The 14563-nt window shown below is 43.9% G+C and overlaps 3 protein-coding genes across 4 annotated transcripts in view; 1 reads left to right on the forward strand and 2 right to left on the reverse strand.

The window, feature by feature from the left end:
* Positions 1-100: 100 nt before the first annotated feature.
* On the reverse strand, positions 101-4443 carry LOC132099399 (dr1-associated corepressor-like). Of its 2 annotated transcripts, none has more exons than XM_059505748.1 (7): positions 4286-4443; positions 3667-3739; positions 3028-3121; positions 2823-2942; positions 2648-2738; positions 2374-2465; positions 101-456 (listed from the first exon to the last, which is right to left on the reverse strand). In XM_059505748.1, the coding sequence occupies exons 1-7, from the start codon at positions 4325-4327 to the stop codon at positions 351-353; spliced, it is 618 nt and encodes a 205-aa protein (XP_059361731.1). In that variant the 5' UTR covers positions 4328-4443; the 3' UTR covers positions 101-350. The 2 variants fall into 2 exon arrangements, with proteins under 2 accessions (XP_059361731.1, XP_059361730.1); XM_059505747.1 differs by lacking the exon at positions 4286-4443 and adding an exon at positions 4032-4172.
* Positions 4444-5395: 952 nt separating this feature from the next.
* Positions 5396-6419, forward strand: c2h11orf68 (chromosome 2 C11orf68 homolog). The gene has a single exon (XM_059505746.1). The coding sequence runs from the start codon at positions 5440-5442 to the stop codon at positions 6160-6162; it is 723 nt and encodes a 240-aa protein (XP_059361729.1). The 5' UTR covers positions 5396-5439; the 3' UTR covers positions 6163-6419.
* A 3325-nt stretch (positions 6420-9744) lies between these two features.
* The window catches only part of rela (v-rel avian reticuloendotheliosis viral oncogene homolog A), a 35282-nt gene continuing 30463 nt past the window's right edge, over positions 9745-14563 (reverse strand). Inside the window, exon 11 of the mRNA XM_059505749.1 lies at positions 9745-11100. Coding sequence (XP_059361732.1) covers positions 10376-11100 — 725 coding nt within the window. The 3' untranslated portion in view covers positions 9745-10375. The remainder of the gene's footprint in view (positions 11101-14563) is intronic.

Consider the following 14563-nt stretch of genomic DNA (forward strand, 5'->3'; position numbering starts at 1 on the left):
ACAGCAGACAATAAAAGAGTCCAAAACATAAAACAGAGGAAACCATCGATACACATGTGCCTCGTCCGGGGAAATGAACCGAGTGTGTCTGAAACAGGAGTTCAAACCTGCACGACAGCACCGCCAGACGACAGACGAGCTGTAATCATAAAACTAGCTTAAAACATCAGAAACATGAGCCACTGAAGAACTGAAGGACTCTCGCTTCTCCACAAACACCTCAGCTGCTCCTGGACCATAAAATAAGATTAAAACAACTTAAAACACATCTAGACGAGAAGCTAGGGGTGCTGAGGTGCTCGTCTGTGCCTCGGTCCACAGAGAGGAGAGGAGAGGAGAGAAGAGAGCAGCTATGAGTCGTAGTCCTCCTCATCCTCCTCCTCGTTCTTGTGTGGGACGGCCGGCAGCAGCGCCACCTGCTGGGAGCTCACCGGAACACACTGCAGCGCCGCCTCCCTGCACACACACACACACAGAGAGAGAGAGAGAGAGAGAGAGAGACACACACAGACACACAGAGAGAGCGAGAGAGAGACACACACACACACACACACACACACAGAGAGAGAGAGAGAGAGACACACACACACACACACACACACACAGACACAGAGAGAGAGAGAGAGAGAGAGACACACACACACACACACACACACAGAGAGAAAGAGAGAGAGAGAGACACACACACACACACACACACACAGACACAGAGAGAGACACACACACACACACACACACAGACACAGAGAGAGAGAGAGACACACACACACACACACAGAGAAAGACACACACACACAGACACAGAGAGAGAGAGAGAGAGAGAGAGACACACACACACACACACACACACACAGACACAGAGAGAGAGTGAGAGAGAGACACACACACACACACACACACACACACACAGACACAGAGAGAGAGAGACACACACACACACACACACACACACACAGACACAGAGAGAGAGAGTGAGAGAGAGACACACACACACACACACACACACACACACACACACACACAGAGAAAGACACACACACACACAGACACAGAGAGAGAGAGAGAGAGAGAGAGACACAGACACACAGAGAGAGAGAGACACACACACACACACACAGACACAGAGAGAGAGAGAGAGAGAGAGACACACACACACACAGACACAGAGAGAGAGAGAGAGAGAGAGAGAGACACACACACACACACACACACACACAGAGAAAGACACACACACACACACACAGAGAGAGAGAGAGAGAGAGAGAGAGAGAGAGAGAGACACACACACACACAGAGAGAGAGAGAGAGAGAGACACACACACACACAGAGAGAGAGAGAGAGAGAGAGAGACACACACACACAGAGAGAGAGAGAGAGAGAGAGACACACACACACAGAGAGAGAGAGAGAGAGAGACACACACACACACACAGAGAGAGAGAGAGAGAGAGAGACACACACACACACAGAGACCGTTAGCACACAGAACGGTATATAAACTACAATAGTAGGCTAAAATAAGCATGTTCATATTTAAACTGTATAAATGTAGTGATGTATCAAGATTCAGGCTGATTAATAACTGCATCTGAAAATGATTATGTAATAAGCTCAAACAGGATGGTAAATGGATTAGATGTTCTGAATGTTCTGAGTTTAGCAGCAGGTGGCGCTCTCGAGCTCGAAGAAGTCATGTAAGGGTTAAATAGATCAGTGATGAGTTTAGGCTGAAGTGATGTGAGGAACAGGAAGTGAGCAGAGTACAGCTGTTTCTGAAGCACACAGCGCCATCTGCTGTTCAGAGCTGAGCTCAGACTCATCCCAGAGACCATCCCTAATACTAATGCTTTCAGAAAAACAACGATTTATCATCCACTCCCAGGAAAGAAGATGCCTTTTTTTTTTTTTAAAGTGCACAGATCTGACCTGTTTCAATTCTGTAAGATGGACAAATATGATCTCATTACGTTTATTAGTTTAGATTCAACTCAAATGCATGGACAGTTTATATACAGTGCTCTGATACAACATTCTGACAGGATGAAACTCAACCAGAGCACAGGACATGCAGTTAACCAGTGAGGTGCTGGTCTGATGTGGTCTGAGGAGGTCTGGGGAGGTCTGTGGACGTCTGGTGTGATCTGCGGTGGTTTGGGGTGTTCTGGAGAGGTCTGAGGTAGTCTATGGGTGTTTGTGATGGTCTGCGGTGGTTTGGGGTGTTCTGGAGAGGTCTGAGGTAGTCTATGGGTGTTTGTGATGGTCTGAGGTGGTTTGTGGTGTTCTGGGGTGGTTTGTGATGGTCTGTGGTGGTTTAGGGAGGTATGAGGTCGTTTGTGATGGTCTGGGATAGTCTGTGGTGGTCTGAGCTGTACCTGTGGAAGAACACTGCAGGCTGTGTGTTTGTGCTGGTTTGAGACGAATCCTCATCCTCCTCTCCGTCTGTCTCACTGTCCTCTGAATCATCCTAAACACAAAATAAAACATGCTAGTGTAGTCACACACGTTTTGAGCAGATTTTGCACGCTTGATTAAATATGTTGCTTTGCAATATAAATTACAGCATGTTAAAAACTTATATTCCAGGAAATGAGTCAAGGTAAAGAGAGCATTGCATTGTGGGATACAGTGTCACACAGCCCCCTTTACCTCTTGCTCCGATTCAGTGCCTGAGAGTTTCTTGTCTTTGCCTTTGGCTCCAGCTCTGCCGTTCTTACGTCCTGAGCCGGGCTTACGACCTCTGAAACACACACACATACACACACACACTTTGGCTATAAGCGCGCGCACACACACACCAACGTGTTTCAGACTGCGCTCCGACCTGCGTGGGATCTTCTCTCCCTCCGTGTGGTTCTCCTCTCCCTCGCCCTGCATGTCAGGAACCGCCGCCACCAGATCCTTCAGGAAGTCAAACTGCTGCTCCAGCTCGATGCACTGCTTCCTGCACACACACACACACACACACACGCATGAGGAACTGGGCCGGGAGCGGCTGGAAGGACACACAGGTGCCGGCTGAGACTCACAGGTGTGAGGTGGTCATGGTCTTGGCGTTGCGTGACTGTGTGACGTGACACGCTTTGGTCAGCAGAGACTCCAGGAAGAGCTCCAGAGCACGAGCTCAAACCACAGTCAAGGAAAGAGCAGATATAACGAGACTGAAACACACGTTTGACAGACACTCTTAGGTGTTCTGGTCCGAATCAGGAGAGAAATCTGCACAGATCAAGCAGTGTTTAAACAGCTCTAAACAAATACGCGAGTGACTTTTCACAGGAGGAAGTGTTATTATAGATGTGTTTCATCTTTTGTCTTCTCCAGATGTTCACTGATGGACTGGAGTGCTGTGGATTATTGTGATGTTTTTATCAGACTCTCATTCTGACGGCACCCATTCACTGCAGAGCATCCATTGATGAGACACTGATGCAGTGCTACATTTCTACAAACCTGATGAAGACACAAACTCATCCTGATCTCAGATGAACTGAGGTTGAGCAGATTTATGATTTTGGGTGAACTATTCCTTAAATTGGAGCTGCATTGTATAAAGCACTTAAAACTACAAAAGAGGACGTTATGGAAACAAAAGATCTGGATGTGCTTGTAGCGTCGAGGTCTACGGCACACAATCTTGATTTTCTGCTGTGAGAGTCGAAGGATACAGATGATGACAGGAACTGCTGCGGCCACTTTGCCGATTTCTTCATCCGTCTGCATGATCTTCTTAATCCTGGCCTGCGAAGCAAACACAAAGACCCTTGAGTGAGAGACAGTGAGAAGCTTCATCTCTGTGAGAGAATCCAGAGTCAGTCAGGCGTGATGTGTGTGTGTGTGTGTGTGTGAGAAGTGAGAGATGTCAACACAAGCACATGTCTGACTCCACGTCAACAACAACAGCTGAACAAACCGGATCAGATCTCGTACTACAGGCACGTTCACACTCACAGTCTGAACATCTGTAAAACACTTCACATTAGATCAACACACACACACACAGAGAGAGAGGTTAGCTAGTAATCGTACTAACCCTCCGATGAGCACATCTTCTCAGTAAAACATTAGTTTTGAGTAAATGTGATCCAATACACTCCCTCATGACACAAACTGACGGCCTGTCTGAGATTAAACCCGATTAAACCCGCTGATCGACTAGCAAGCTAACTCTTAGCCGCTAGCCGACCGTTTCTCTCCTAACTTCTCTCGCGCAGTTAACGCGCTCATGTAGTGTGTGTGTGCCTCTGAGCCCGTGTGTGTGTGTGTGAGAGAGTGTTTGAGTCTCACCGGGGGAAACCTGGCGTTGTATTTCTTCTTCTTGCTCGGCATCCCGCGCGGATCTGGAGGATGAAGCCGCTGTCTCCCGCGGAGCCGTCGCTGCGACACTTATCGACATCTTACGGCGCAGTGTGCGCGCTTTCTGCTGCGCGCGTTCTCGCTGCTTTACGGGGCTCCTTTCTGCTTCCGGGTGTTTCAATACAGTTACAACCCGAGACTAAGTTACTTAAAACAAACACGTATTCAGAATTGAACTTTGATATGCGGTATAGATTAAATATCATTTTTATTATCTTTGTTGTTGTTGTTTTCGTTAAACATCAGCGCGTCACAATCCATCGCGGGAATGAGCCGACAGGAAATAACCAGAAGACGACGACGAAGCGGAAACCGGAAGTGTTGAGGCGGAAAGCGGGTGAGAGCCGCGCAGTGACTCAGCAGAGTTTTGCTAGAAAAACACACATCAGAGTGAGACTTTTACACTTTTGATATGTTTAATACGAGATCGAGCATATTAAATGGGTTTGTGATGAGATGTGCGCTTTAGTGTGACAGAAACATCCCGTGAGAGCCGAAGAAAACACTTCTTCAGTGTCTGCTCGCAGCTCATCAGAACACCAGAACTGAGAGAGAAAGAGTCCGTCACATTTACCAACGAAAACAGAAATCAGAATTCTGAAGCATTGACCCAATTCTGAGGAGAAAACTTCATCACAACTCTTTATGATATAGATTTACAATAGTAAGATAATTTTCTTATAAACACAGTCACGAAATATAAACGAACTAGAATAACTCTACATCATTTCTGTGAGGAAGAAGTGAAAATTATGTGATAAAACTTCAGTAAACAGAATTCTGAGACAAACTCAACAGAGAGCAAAAAGTGAAAACTGAAAGTGAGAAAAAGCTCAAAAATGCAAACTCAATTTCGAGGAAAAGTGTCACGTGAGATGCTAACCCAAGAATTCTGATCAGTATTCTGATACAGACTCAAAACTGAGAGAACAGTCTAAATGAGTAATGAGACATAACCTTGCCAATGTGAGACACGTCTTAATTTAAGAGTTTCTAAAGTATAACAGAAGTGTAAGTGCAGCGTTGCCCAGTGAATGATGCACGCTGTGTCTCTGTGTGTCCCACAGCGGCTCTCAGCAGTCAGTATGACGGAGGAGGAGGCCCCGGGGCCCGCTGAGCTCCTCTCGGCCGAGGACTACGCCGCCGAGGCCATGGCTGCAGACATGGACCCCTGGATCGTGTTCGACGCCTGTAAGACGCCCCGAGCGGAGTTCAGCAGCTGGCTGGAGTCCAACAGGCCGTCGCAGGTGAGCCGCTGTGGGGCCAAGGGCCCGGTGGGCTGGATCGCGGTCCGAGGGCCGCAGTACTGGAAGGACACCGGAGATGTGGAGGGTCTGCAGGACAGCTGGGAGACACTGCTGGAGAGCGGCCGCAGCATCAGCTTCCACACCATCAGAGAGCTGGCGCTCAATCACAGCGTGCTCTACGGGAAGTGGCTGATGCACCTGGACACGGGCTTCAAGGTGGACCGCGCCTGGGAGAGCATCGCCAGAGCCGTGCTCGACGCCAAGATCGACTCCGCCAAAGTGAGTCCCAGAGACCCGCGCTCCGACCCCAGGCACGTCATCTGCGTCTACAACCAGAACTTCACAGACGAGGAGCAGGTGATGCGTCTGGACTCTGTCATCCGCGCCGCTGGTGTCAAGTGTGTCATGTACTACAAACCTGACGTCTACACGCACCTGGGCATCTACCGCAACAACCGCTGGAAGATCTGCCCCACCATCTACGAGAGCATGTTCGACCTGGAGAGCGTCCCTCGCCGCTCACACATCATCAACAAGGTCACCAACCAGGAGGTGACGTGAAGCCGCTGCGCTCCCGGCCGAACACCTCTCTGTTTTACTTTAGTTTGGAACTGCACTTTTGTCTTGTAGAAACGTTCTGTTGAGTTAGTGATGTCAGTGACGGAGAAACTGCATGTCAACGTGTGTACATACAGCCAAAATGTTGAAGGGCTTGAGATATTTGAGTTATTCTTTTAAAACATCTTTTATATTCAACAAGGTTGGTTTTGTTCATCTGTTCATTTTGCCAAATAAATCCAGGAGATTTCAAACGGTGATTCTCTGAATTACAGCAGTTGTTTCCCTTTACTACAGGTCAGATGATAAAGGGTTAATGTAGTTCACTTCTGCACAACGCAGATCCTCCTCAAATTATGTCAGAACAGCAGATCTGCACTGCATTCCAAGATCAAAACTCGGAAATATGAGGGAAGAAATCTCAATCCCGAGATGTGAACACAGTTGTAGTGTGAATAATGAAGAAAATTACAAGATGTACACTTAAAACGAAAAGTAAGAATTGTGTTATGCAAACTGAGAATTACAAGAAAAAAAAATCTGAATTGAGAGATGTAAAAAAAAAATCTGATAGATGTAAGCTAAAACATACAAGAAAAAATCTGAACTGAGATGTAAAAAAATTACAAGAAAAGAATCTGAGAGGTGTAAAATTAAAATTACAGGAAAAAAATCTAAATTGCGAGATGTAACCTGAGAAATACAAGAAAAAATCTGAATCGCGAGATGTAACCTGAGAAATACAAGAAAAAATCAGAATCGCGAGATGTAACCTGAGAAATACAAGAAAAAATCCAGAATCGCGAGATGTAACCTGAGAAATACAAGAAAAAAATCAGAATCGCGAGATGTAACCTGGGAAATACAAGAAAAAAATCAGAATTGCGAGATGTAACCTGAGAAATACAAGAAAAAATCAGAATCGCGAGATGTAACCTGAGAAATACAAGAAAAAATCCAGAATCGCAAGATGTAACCTGAGAAATACAAGAAAAAAAATCAGAATCGCGATGTAACCTGAGAAATACAAGAAAAAAACCAGAATCGCGAGATGTAACCTGAGAAATACAAGAAAAAAACCAGAATCGCGAGATGTAACCTGAGAAATACAAGAAAAAAACCAGAATCGCGAGATGTAACCTGAGAAATACAAGAAAAAAATCAGAATCGCGAGATGTAACCTGAGAAATACAAGAAAAAAATCAGAATCGCGAGATGTAACCTGAGAAATACAAGAAAAAAACCAGAAATCGCGAGACGTAACCTGAGAAATACAAGAAAAAAATCAGAATCGCGAGACGTAACCTGAGAAATACAAGAAAAAAATCAGAATCGCGAGATGTAATCTGAGAAATACAAGAAAAAATCAGAATCGCGAGATGTAATCTGAGAAATACAAGAAGAAAATCAGAATCGCGAGATGTAACCTGAGAAATACAAGAAAAAAAATCAAAATCGCGAGATGTAACCTGAGAAATACATGAAAAAATCTGAATTGCGAGATGTAATCTGAGAAATACAAGAAGAAAATCAGAATCGCGAGATGTAATCTGAGAAATACAAGAAAAAAATCAGAATCGCGAGATGTAAAGCCTGGAACACACCAAGCCGACGCCGACGAACTAGCGCTGATGAAAGCCAACTTTGTTGTCACCTCGCGTCGGGGTAAAAAGCTGCACTTGAACACACGAGAGAACTACTGCCGACTGTTAGGTAGAATGCGCGTTCTGCGCCTGCGTGTAAATGAGACAACCGTCTATTTCTGCAGATATATTCGTCTATATTCGTCATTCAAAAAGGGAAACTGGCGCTGCCGGCTGAAGTTATACAAACCGTAAACAAAGCAGCGTGTGCTTACTGTTTTGAATATTAATCCTGCTAAACACTTTCTTTATTCCACTCCTCTCCTGTTAATATTGAAATATTCGCCAAGGAACAATCAGGTAAGATGACATATCATTAGAACAGCCTCTATCTGTACCGTCCACTGACTCGTTCACTAAGCTGAACAGCCAATCAGAGTTCCCTCTTTCACCGACAGCCCGACGCCGATTCAACAAGTCGAATCGGCAGAAGAAATACCGACGAGGACCAATTTCAGCCGACGGTGCGGGACACACTGAGGAAACTTAGTCGGCCGACCGTCGGCTTGGTGTGTTCCAGGCTTAAAATTAAAATTACAAGAAAAAGATCTGACTTGCAAGATTTAAACTGAGAAATACAAGAAAATATCTGAATTGCAAGATGTAAAATTTAAAATACAAGAAAAAAATCTAAATTGTGAGATTTAAACTTAAAATTACAAGAAAAGTTTAAATGGCTAGATGTAAACCGAGAATTAAAAGAAAAGTCAGAATAGCAAGATGTAAACTCCAAATTATGAGAAAGTCAGAATAGCGAGATCAGAATTGCGATATGTAAACTGAAAAGACATAATTGTTATAAATGTTATAAAGATGTAATATTATAGAAAAAAATGCTAAATCCGGCAAATTATAAATCGGAGAAACAAGAGTCATAACTGCAAGATGTAAACTGAGAATTAAAAGAAAAGGCAGAATTGTAAGATATAACCTTAAAATGAAAAGAAAAATTTTGAATTGCAAGAAAAGTCAAAATTGCTTTATATAATCTCAAAATTACCAGAAAAGTCAACTGCACGATGTAAACTCAATTACAAGGGGAAAAAAAACATTTTTAAGACAAACTCAGAATTAAAAGATGTAAAACAGACCCAGAATCATGAAATAGTCAGAATTGTGAGATGTAAATACATTTATTACAGCTCAAATAATAGTACAAAAGCATACATTTCATTGTAAAACACTCAAATCATGTCAAACAGGAGGTGTAACTGCAGCAAGGCCTCAAAACATCCATGCAGGCAGAGTGATTAATGTTTGTGATGCGTAACACAAAGCATGCTTGCAGTGAGACGATCAGCTAGGGTTACAGCAGAACATCATCAAGGGTTATGGCATTGAAGCGTCAGCAGGGGACTGACTGAAGCACTTGCTCAGTGATGTCATTCACCAACAGGAAGATGCTCCTCAGATCTGATAGTTTACAGCTATTTACAAGTCCTTCCAGTGGCACACTTCTCTTCTGCAAGCTTGTGAACGTGAGCGCAGCTGTCAGTGCTAGACTCGGCTCAAACAGCCAGATATCGTCAGATTAACTCCTGCACGGTGTGTGTAACGGATCGCAGAATAAACCAGCAGACAACACAAGACAAACACCAGCCACAACAGAGACTGAACTCAGCGTCCCACACGCACTAGAGGAACATGACGACTAACTAGTGCTCAGCGTCTCACTGGACACACACTAGAGGAACATGACGACTAACTAGTGCTCACGATGATTTAGGTTTAAACCACTTCCCTTTAAATAGGAAACGTATTCGTTTGAGTTTTTTCATCAATTCCTTTTAAAAATATTTCTGGATCCTGTATCAATGGTTTAATTCAATTTTAGTAATAATCACAAATCGTGTCTAATGAATTAAAATCATCATGAAAGTTACACAATTTAACAAATTACATTTTTAGGGGCGTATGAGATCAGATTGTTTCCAAATTATACTTTTTTTTTTTTTGCATTCCATTTTATTGGTTAAAGAACATTTTTGTAGTAATAAAAGTCTTGATTATAAATCATGTCTAATTCAATGAATTTTTATAAGCAACAATTTATTACAAGTTTGTTTTCAGGACATCTGCTGCCTTTTATTTGTAATTTTTTTATGATTTACTTTACATTTTTAAACACTCATTAAACGGTTAACGTTTTATCTCTTCATTTGATTAAAAGATTAATTAGTCCTTTCATTGTTTGGCTGCACTACAGGTTTACGGTTTAAATAATATATATATATATATATATATAATAATGAAAACTTTGTGCAATGTTCCTTTAAGTGAATTAAACTAATATGTGAAGTAGGTTCTACTGTAGACGGTGTAATATATCTCACTGGGCCAATGACTGTCTGAGGACTAGAGTTCAGTGTTCTCGACAGTCATTGGTGGATGAGATGGGGATTCTGCGCAGTGATTGGCTGAGCCGCTCAGTAAGGCACTGTGGGTGTTTTCAGAGACAGAGTCATCTAGTTTGGCTGGTGAACAAGGTAAAGATAACTACATGAAAGCCTCCACCCGCTAAAGCCACTAAAGTCTGAATGAATCTGCTGTATATATGGGATTAAACTGGCTGTCTAGGTGGGGTGTCCGGACAGGAAGCCGACCTGGCTGCTGCTGGTGAAGATGGTCATGAAGCGGTCGTCGTCGATGGAGCTCAGCATGTCCAGGTCGTCCAGGACGCCAGCGGGGGGGGTCGGAGCGGCCGCGCTCTCCATCATGCTCTCGTTGTGGATGAGGTTGGCGATGCTGGGTGGGAAGGACATCCAGGTGGAGCTGTTCCCAGCGTGATCCTGCTCCTGCACCTCGCTCGCCGCAGGCTTCCCCACGGACAGACCCGCTTCTCCAGGAAGACAGCTCTGGACCAGCAGCGCTTGGAAATCCTCGATGTTGATGTTGTCGACGTCGGAGCCATGCACCTCAGAGAAGCTGGGGAACTCTGGGAGCTCGTCGTCTGCCTCGACTCGGAAGGGTCCGGAGCTGAAGGAGTCTGGAGCCGCGGTGCTCTGGACGGGCTCTGCTGCGGCCGGAGCGCTCATCTGATCGTGGGACATGAAGCTGTTGAAGTCGTGCAGGTCGGACAGGTTGACGGTGGGGAAGTCCTGCGTGAGGACGGATGGAGCCGCGCTCTGACTCGTGAAGCTGCTGGACGCTGCTTTGGGCTGAGAGTCTACGGTCAGACTCTGGAGGAACTTCCAGGTGTCGCTGGACGAGCTCGGAGCGGACGCTGAGAACAGCTGACCGGGAGCAGGAGTGAAGAACGAGGACGTCTGCGGCTTCACTGGGGCTCCTGCAGACACTGCTGAAACACACACAGCATCAAACACTACAACTCTGCATATTATCATGGTTTCTGAAGATCATGTGACACTGAAGACTGGTGGAATGATGCTGAAAATACAGCGGAGCATTAGGAACAGTTCAGTTAGAAATTAACATCTGATGAAGATCAGAGATCAGGATGAGTTTGTGTCTTCATCAGGTTTGTAGAAATGTAGCACTGCATCAGTGTCTCATCAATGGATGCTCTGCAGTGAATGGGTGCCGTTGGAGATGTTAGTGCTGTGTTTAGATTTCATTTTTTGATAAATTTATTCATTTTTGATTTAATTATGATTAAATTTCTGTTAGCGTTTTGTTAGTTTATTATTTGTTTTGTTAGTTTCATGCACACTAGGGGGCACTATGGGTAATTTAGGTAAGCACACGGCAGGGTTTAGCATGCACCAGGTTAGGCATATGGTTTTTTACCGGAGCGGGAGAGGCACAGGAAATTTTCTTTGTTCTGTGTTTGCTCGACTTCAGTCAAAAAATAAATCAGGTTTTTCTTGAATTTTAATACTTGTTTAAACCTGATGTTTTTCCCACCCGCGTACACCACAACCCACGGTGCATCAGTGGTCTTTTGATTTTGTTTGATTTGAACTTTGACTTTTTGTTACTTTGTTGACAAACGCCCACTACATCAAGTAAAAAACCAGCCTTTGAACTCTTCAATCGTGGACTTATCAGATCGCTTGGATGTGGATTTGTGGACAAAGGACATTAAGCATATTCTAGATTCAGCCGAGGTGGCGACAGGGCGCAATCAGACCACACAGGACGTTCAACCTGCTCAAAAGAAACCGGTGAGTCAGTGATATAACTGTTTAGAGCCGTAATGGAAAACGGCCAAACGAGTGGAGTTTGACAGTATTTCACAAGGAATCGGTTGAATGTCGCACGTCTACCTTTACGCATGACCACGTGCCTTCATTCATGCATAAAAAGTCCGGCAGTGTGTGTTTGTTTAATGAAGAGGATCTGATGATCAATAATCATCGTGTGTTTTGTAAACCTGCTCTCTTCGATACTGAAAAGCCAAAAAGAACTGTTAAAATGTCTGCTAAAGGTATAGAATATAGTGTGATGACACTCCAGGAAAAAAGGAGCGAAAAATGCAAACAGGCCAAAAGGTGTATGAATAAATCCATAAATCTTTTATGAGTCTACCTTTGCCCAAAGATGAAGTTGAAAGACAAAGTAAATATTTCACGGACAAAATGACAGAATATCGTGATTTCACTGAGAAGGTAAAAGGATGGCTCTCTGATGCGCAGGATTCACGTGCTGAGCCAAATAAAGATACTCCTGATGATCAATGCAATGCTGATGAAATAAATCCTGAAGATAGTGTCTCCAATATCTCAAGTGTAAAAACGAGCTTTGAAAAAGTACACTCTCAACTATCACTCCAACCAGCAGTTGTTAAGCCTAAACAAAGACTAAGTAAACAAATGGATGAACTGACATTAAAGGCTGATGCTCCAGTTCACGTGATGCAAACTGTAAACGGAGTGCACATGGGACATGCTCACCATCAGACCCAAGCTTTGACTGACAACTATCAAAATGATGTTTTAAACATTATGCAAAAACAAAATGACATCGCTGCTTTGCTTGTCCAACAAAATCTGTGTGCTGTCCTCCCAGCCAGGAACATATCTGTGTTTGATGGAGACCCTCTCCAATACAGATCTTTTATCAGAGCTTTTGAAAATGGGGTGGAGGCTAAAACAGATAAATGGAGTATCCTCCAATCAACAGTCTGTGAGCTCAACAAATGTTTCACCTTCAGTGTCTCAGACTTGTGGCCATATTGGGGCTGGTCATAAAGATGCCTCAATTTTTTCTATTGTTGCAGTCAAAGTCAAGAGCCAGCGGAGCAACAAAACTGTGCAGGCATATGCTTTCTTGGATCCCGGGAGTTCAGGAACGTTTTGTACAGATAGTTTGGCAAGGGTAAAAGGACAAGTATTTTGTTAAGAACAATGGGTCAAAAGAAGATTGTAAGTGTCTTGAAGTGTCTGGGATAAATAGGAATGATTTTATTGAGTTATATGCCTGTTTCCACACTCAATATTCCACGACAAGAAGATTTGGAACAGTGGTCTATCTCAAGGCTGTTAAGCTTCATGACATTGATGAAGGCATTGATTTGCTCATTGGAACGGATGCACCAGAAGTGATGGAGCCCTGGGAGCTAATCTAGAGCCAGGATGAGGGACCTTGTGCTGTCAGAACCAGAGTTGGTTGGGTCATTAATGGTCCACTTCGTGGTGGGAGCAACAGGAATAAAAGTGATTACTCTGCTGTAACATCAAACACAATCTCTGTTGAACATCTTCAGGAAATGCTGGTTAAACAGTTTAACTATGACTCTAATGAGACGTCATTGGATAAGCAGCTTGAAATGTCCAGAGAGAATGTAAAGTTTATGAACGTTATGAACAACACCACAAAGTTAATTTGAGACCATTATTGCATTGACTTACCTTTCAATGAGGAAAATCCCCTGCTGCCAAACAATCGTCGCATTGCAGAACAGCATCTCCAGAGCTTGAAAAGAAAGTTTGTCAAGAATGGTCAGTTCAAGGAACAATACATTATATTTGTAAATGACACGGTGAAGCAAGGATATGCTGAGCTTGTGCCTTCTAATCAACTAAAGCAGAGTGATGGAAATGTGTGGTATCTTCCTCATCATGGGGTTTATTATCCCAGAAAGGGTAAGAGTTGTTTTTGACTGTGGAGCAGCATACAGAGGGACATCACTGAACTGTCAGCTGTTGCAGGGCCCTGATTTAACAAACTCTTTAATCGGGGTCCTTGTTCGATTCAGACAAGAGCCTGTTGCAGTGATGGCCAATATTCAAGCAATGTATCACCAAGGTCATGTTTCTGGAAAGCATATCAACTTTCTCCGCTTTCTCTGGTGGCCTGGTGGAGATACTTCACATTCTCCAGAGGAACATCGCATGAAAGTACATTTGTTTGGAGCAGATATTGAAAGCAGAACATGCAATCATTCAGTATGTACAAGAACATATATTTAAAGCTGAAATTGCATTATTGAAGAGTGGCTGCAAAAGTATTTCCAAGGGGAGTCCGCTGTACAGACTAGATCCTGTAATGGATGATGCAATCCTCAGAGTAGGTGGTCGGCTGGGTTAAAAGGCAAGCCAGTCATGCCACCAGGATTATTTGACCATAGTGACCTGTCCATCAGGAAGAGGTGGAGGCAAGCACAATATATTGCAGAACTTTTTTGGAAGAGATGGATTGCTGAATACTTACCAATGATGCAAGAGAGACAAAAGTGGAAAAGACCAAGGAGAAGTCTCACTCCTGGAGACATCGTCCTCATTGCAGATGCCACCGCCCCAAGAGGATCTTGGCTGATGGGGAACATTTTGGGCGTGAGAGCAGATGCAAGGGGCCTGGTG

Source organism: Carassius carassius, chromosome 2 (assembly GCF_963082965.1).
Source record: "Carassius carassius chromosome 2, fCarCar2.1, whole genome shotgun sequence".
Lineage (NCBI taxonomy): Eukaryota > Metazoa > Chordata > Actinopteri > Cypriniformes > Cyprinidae > Carassius > Carassius carassius.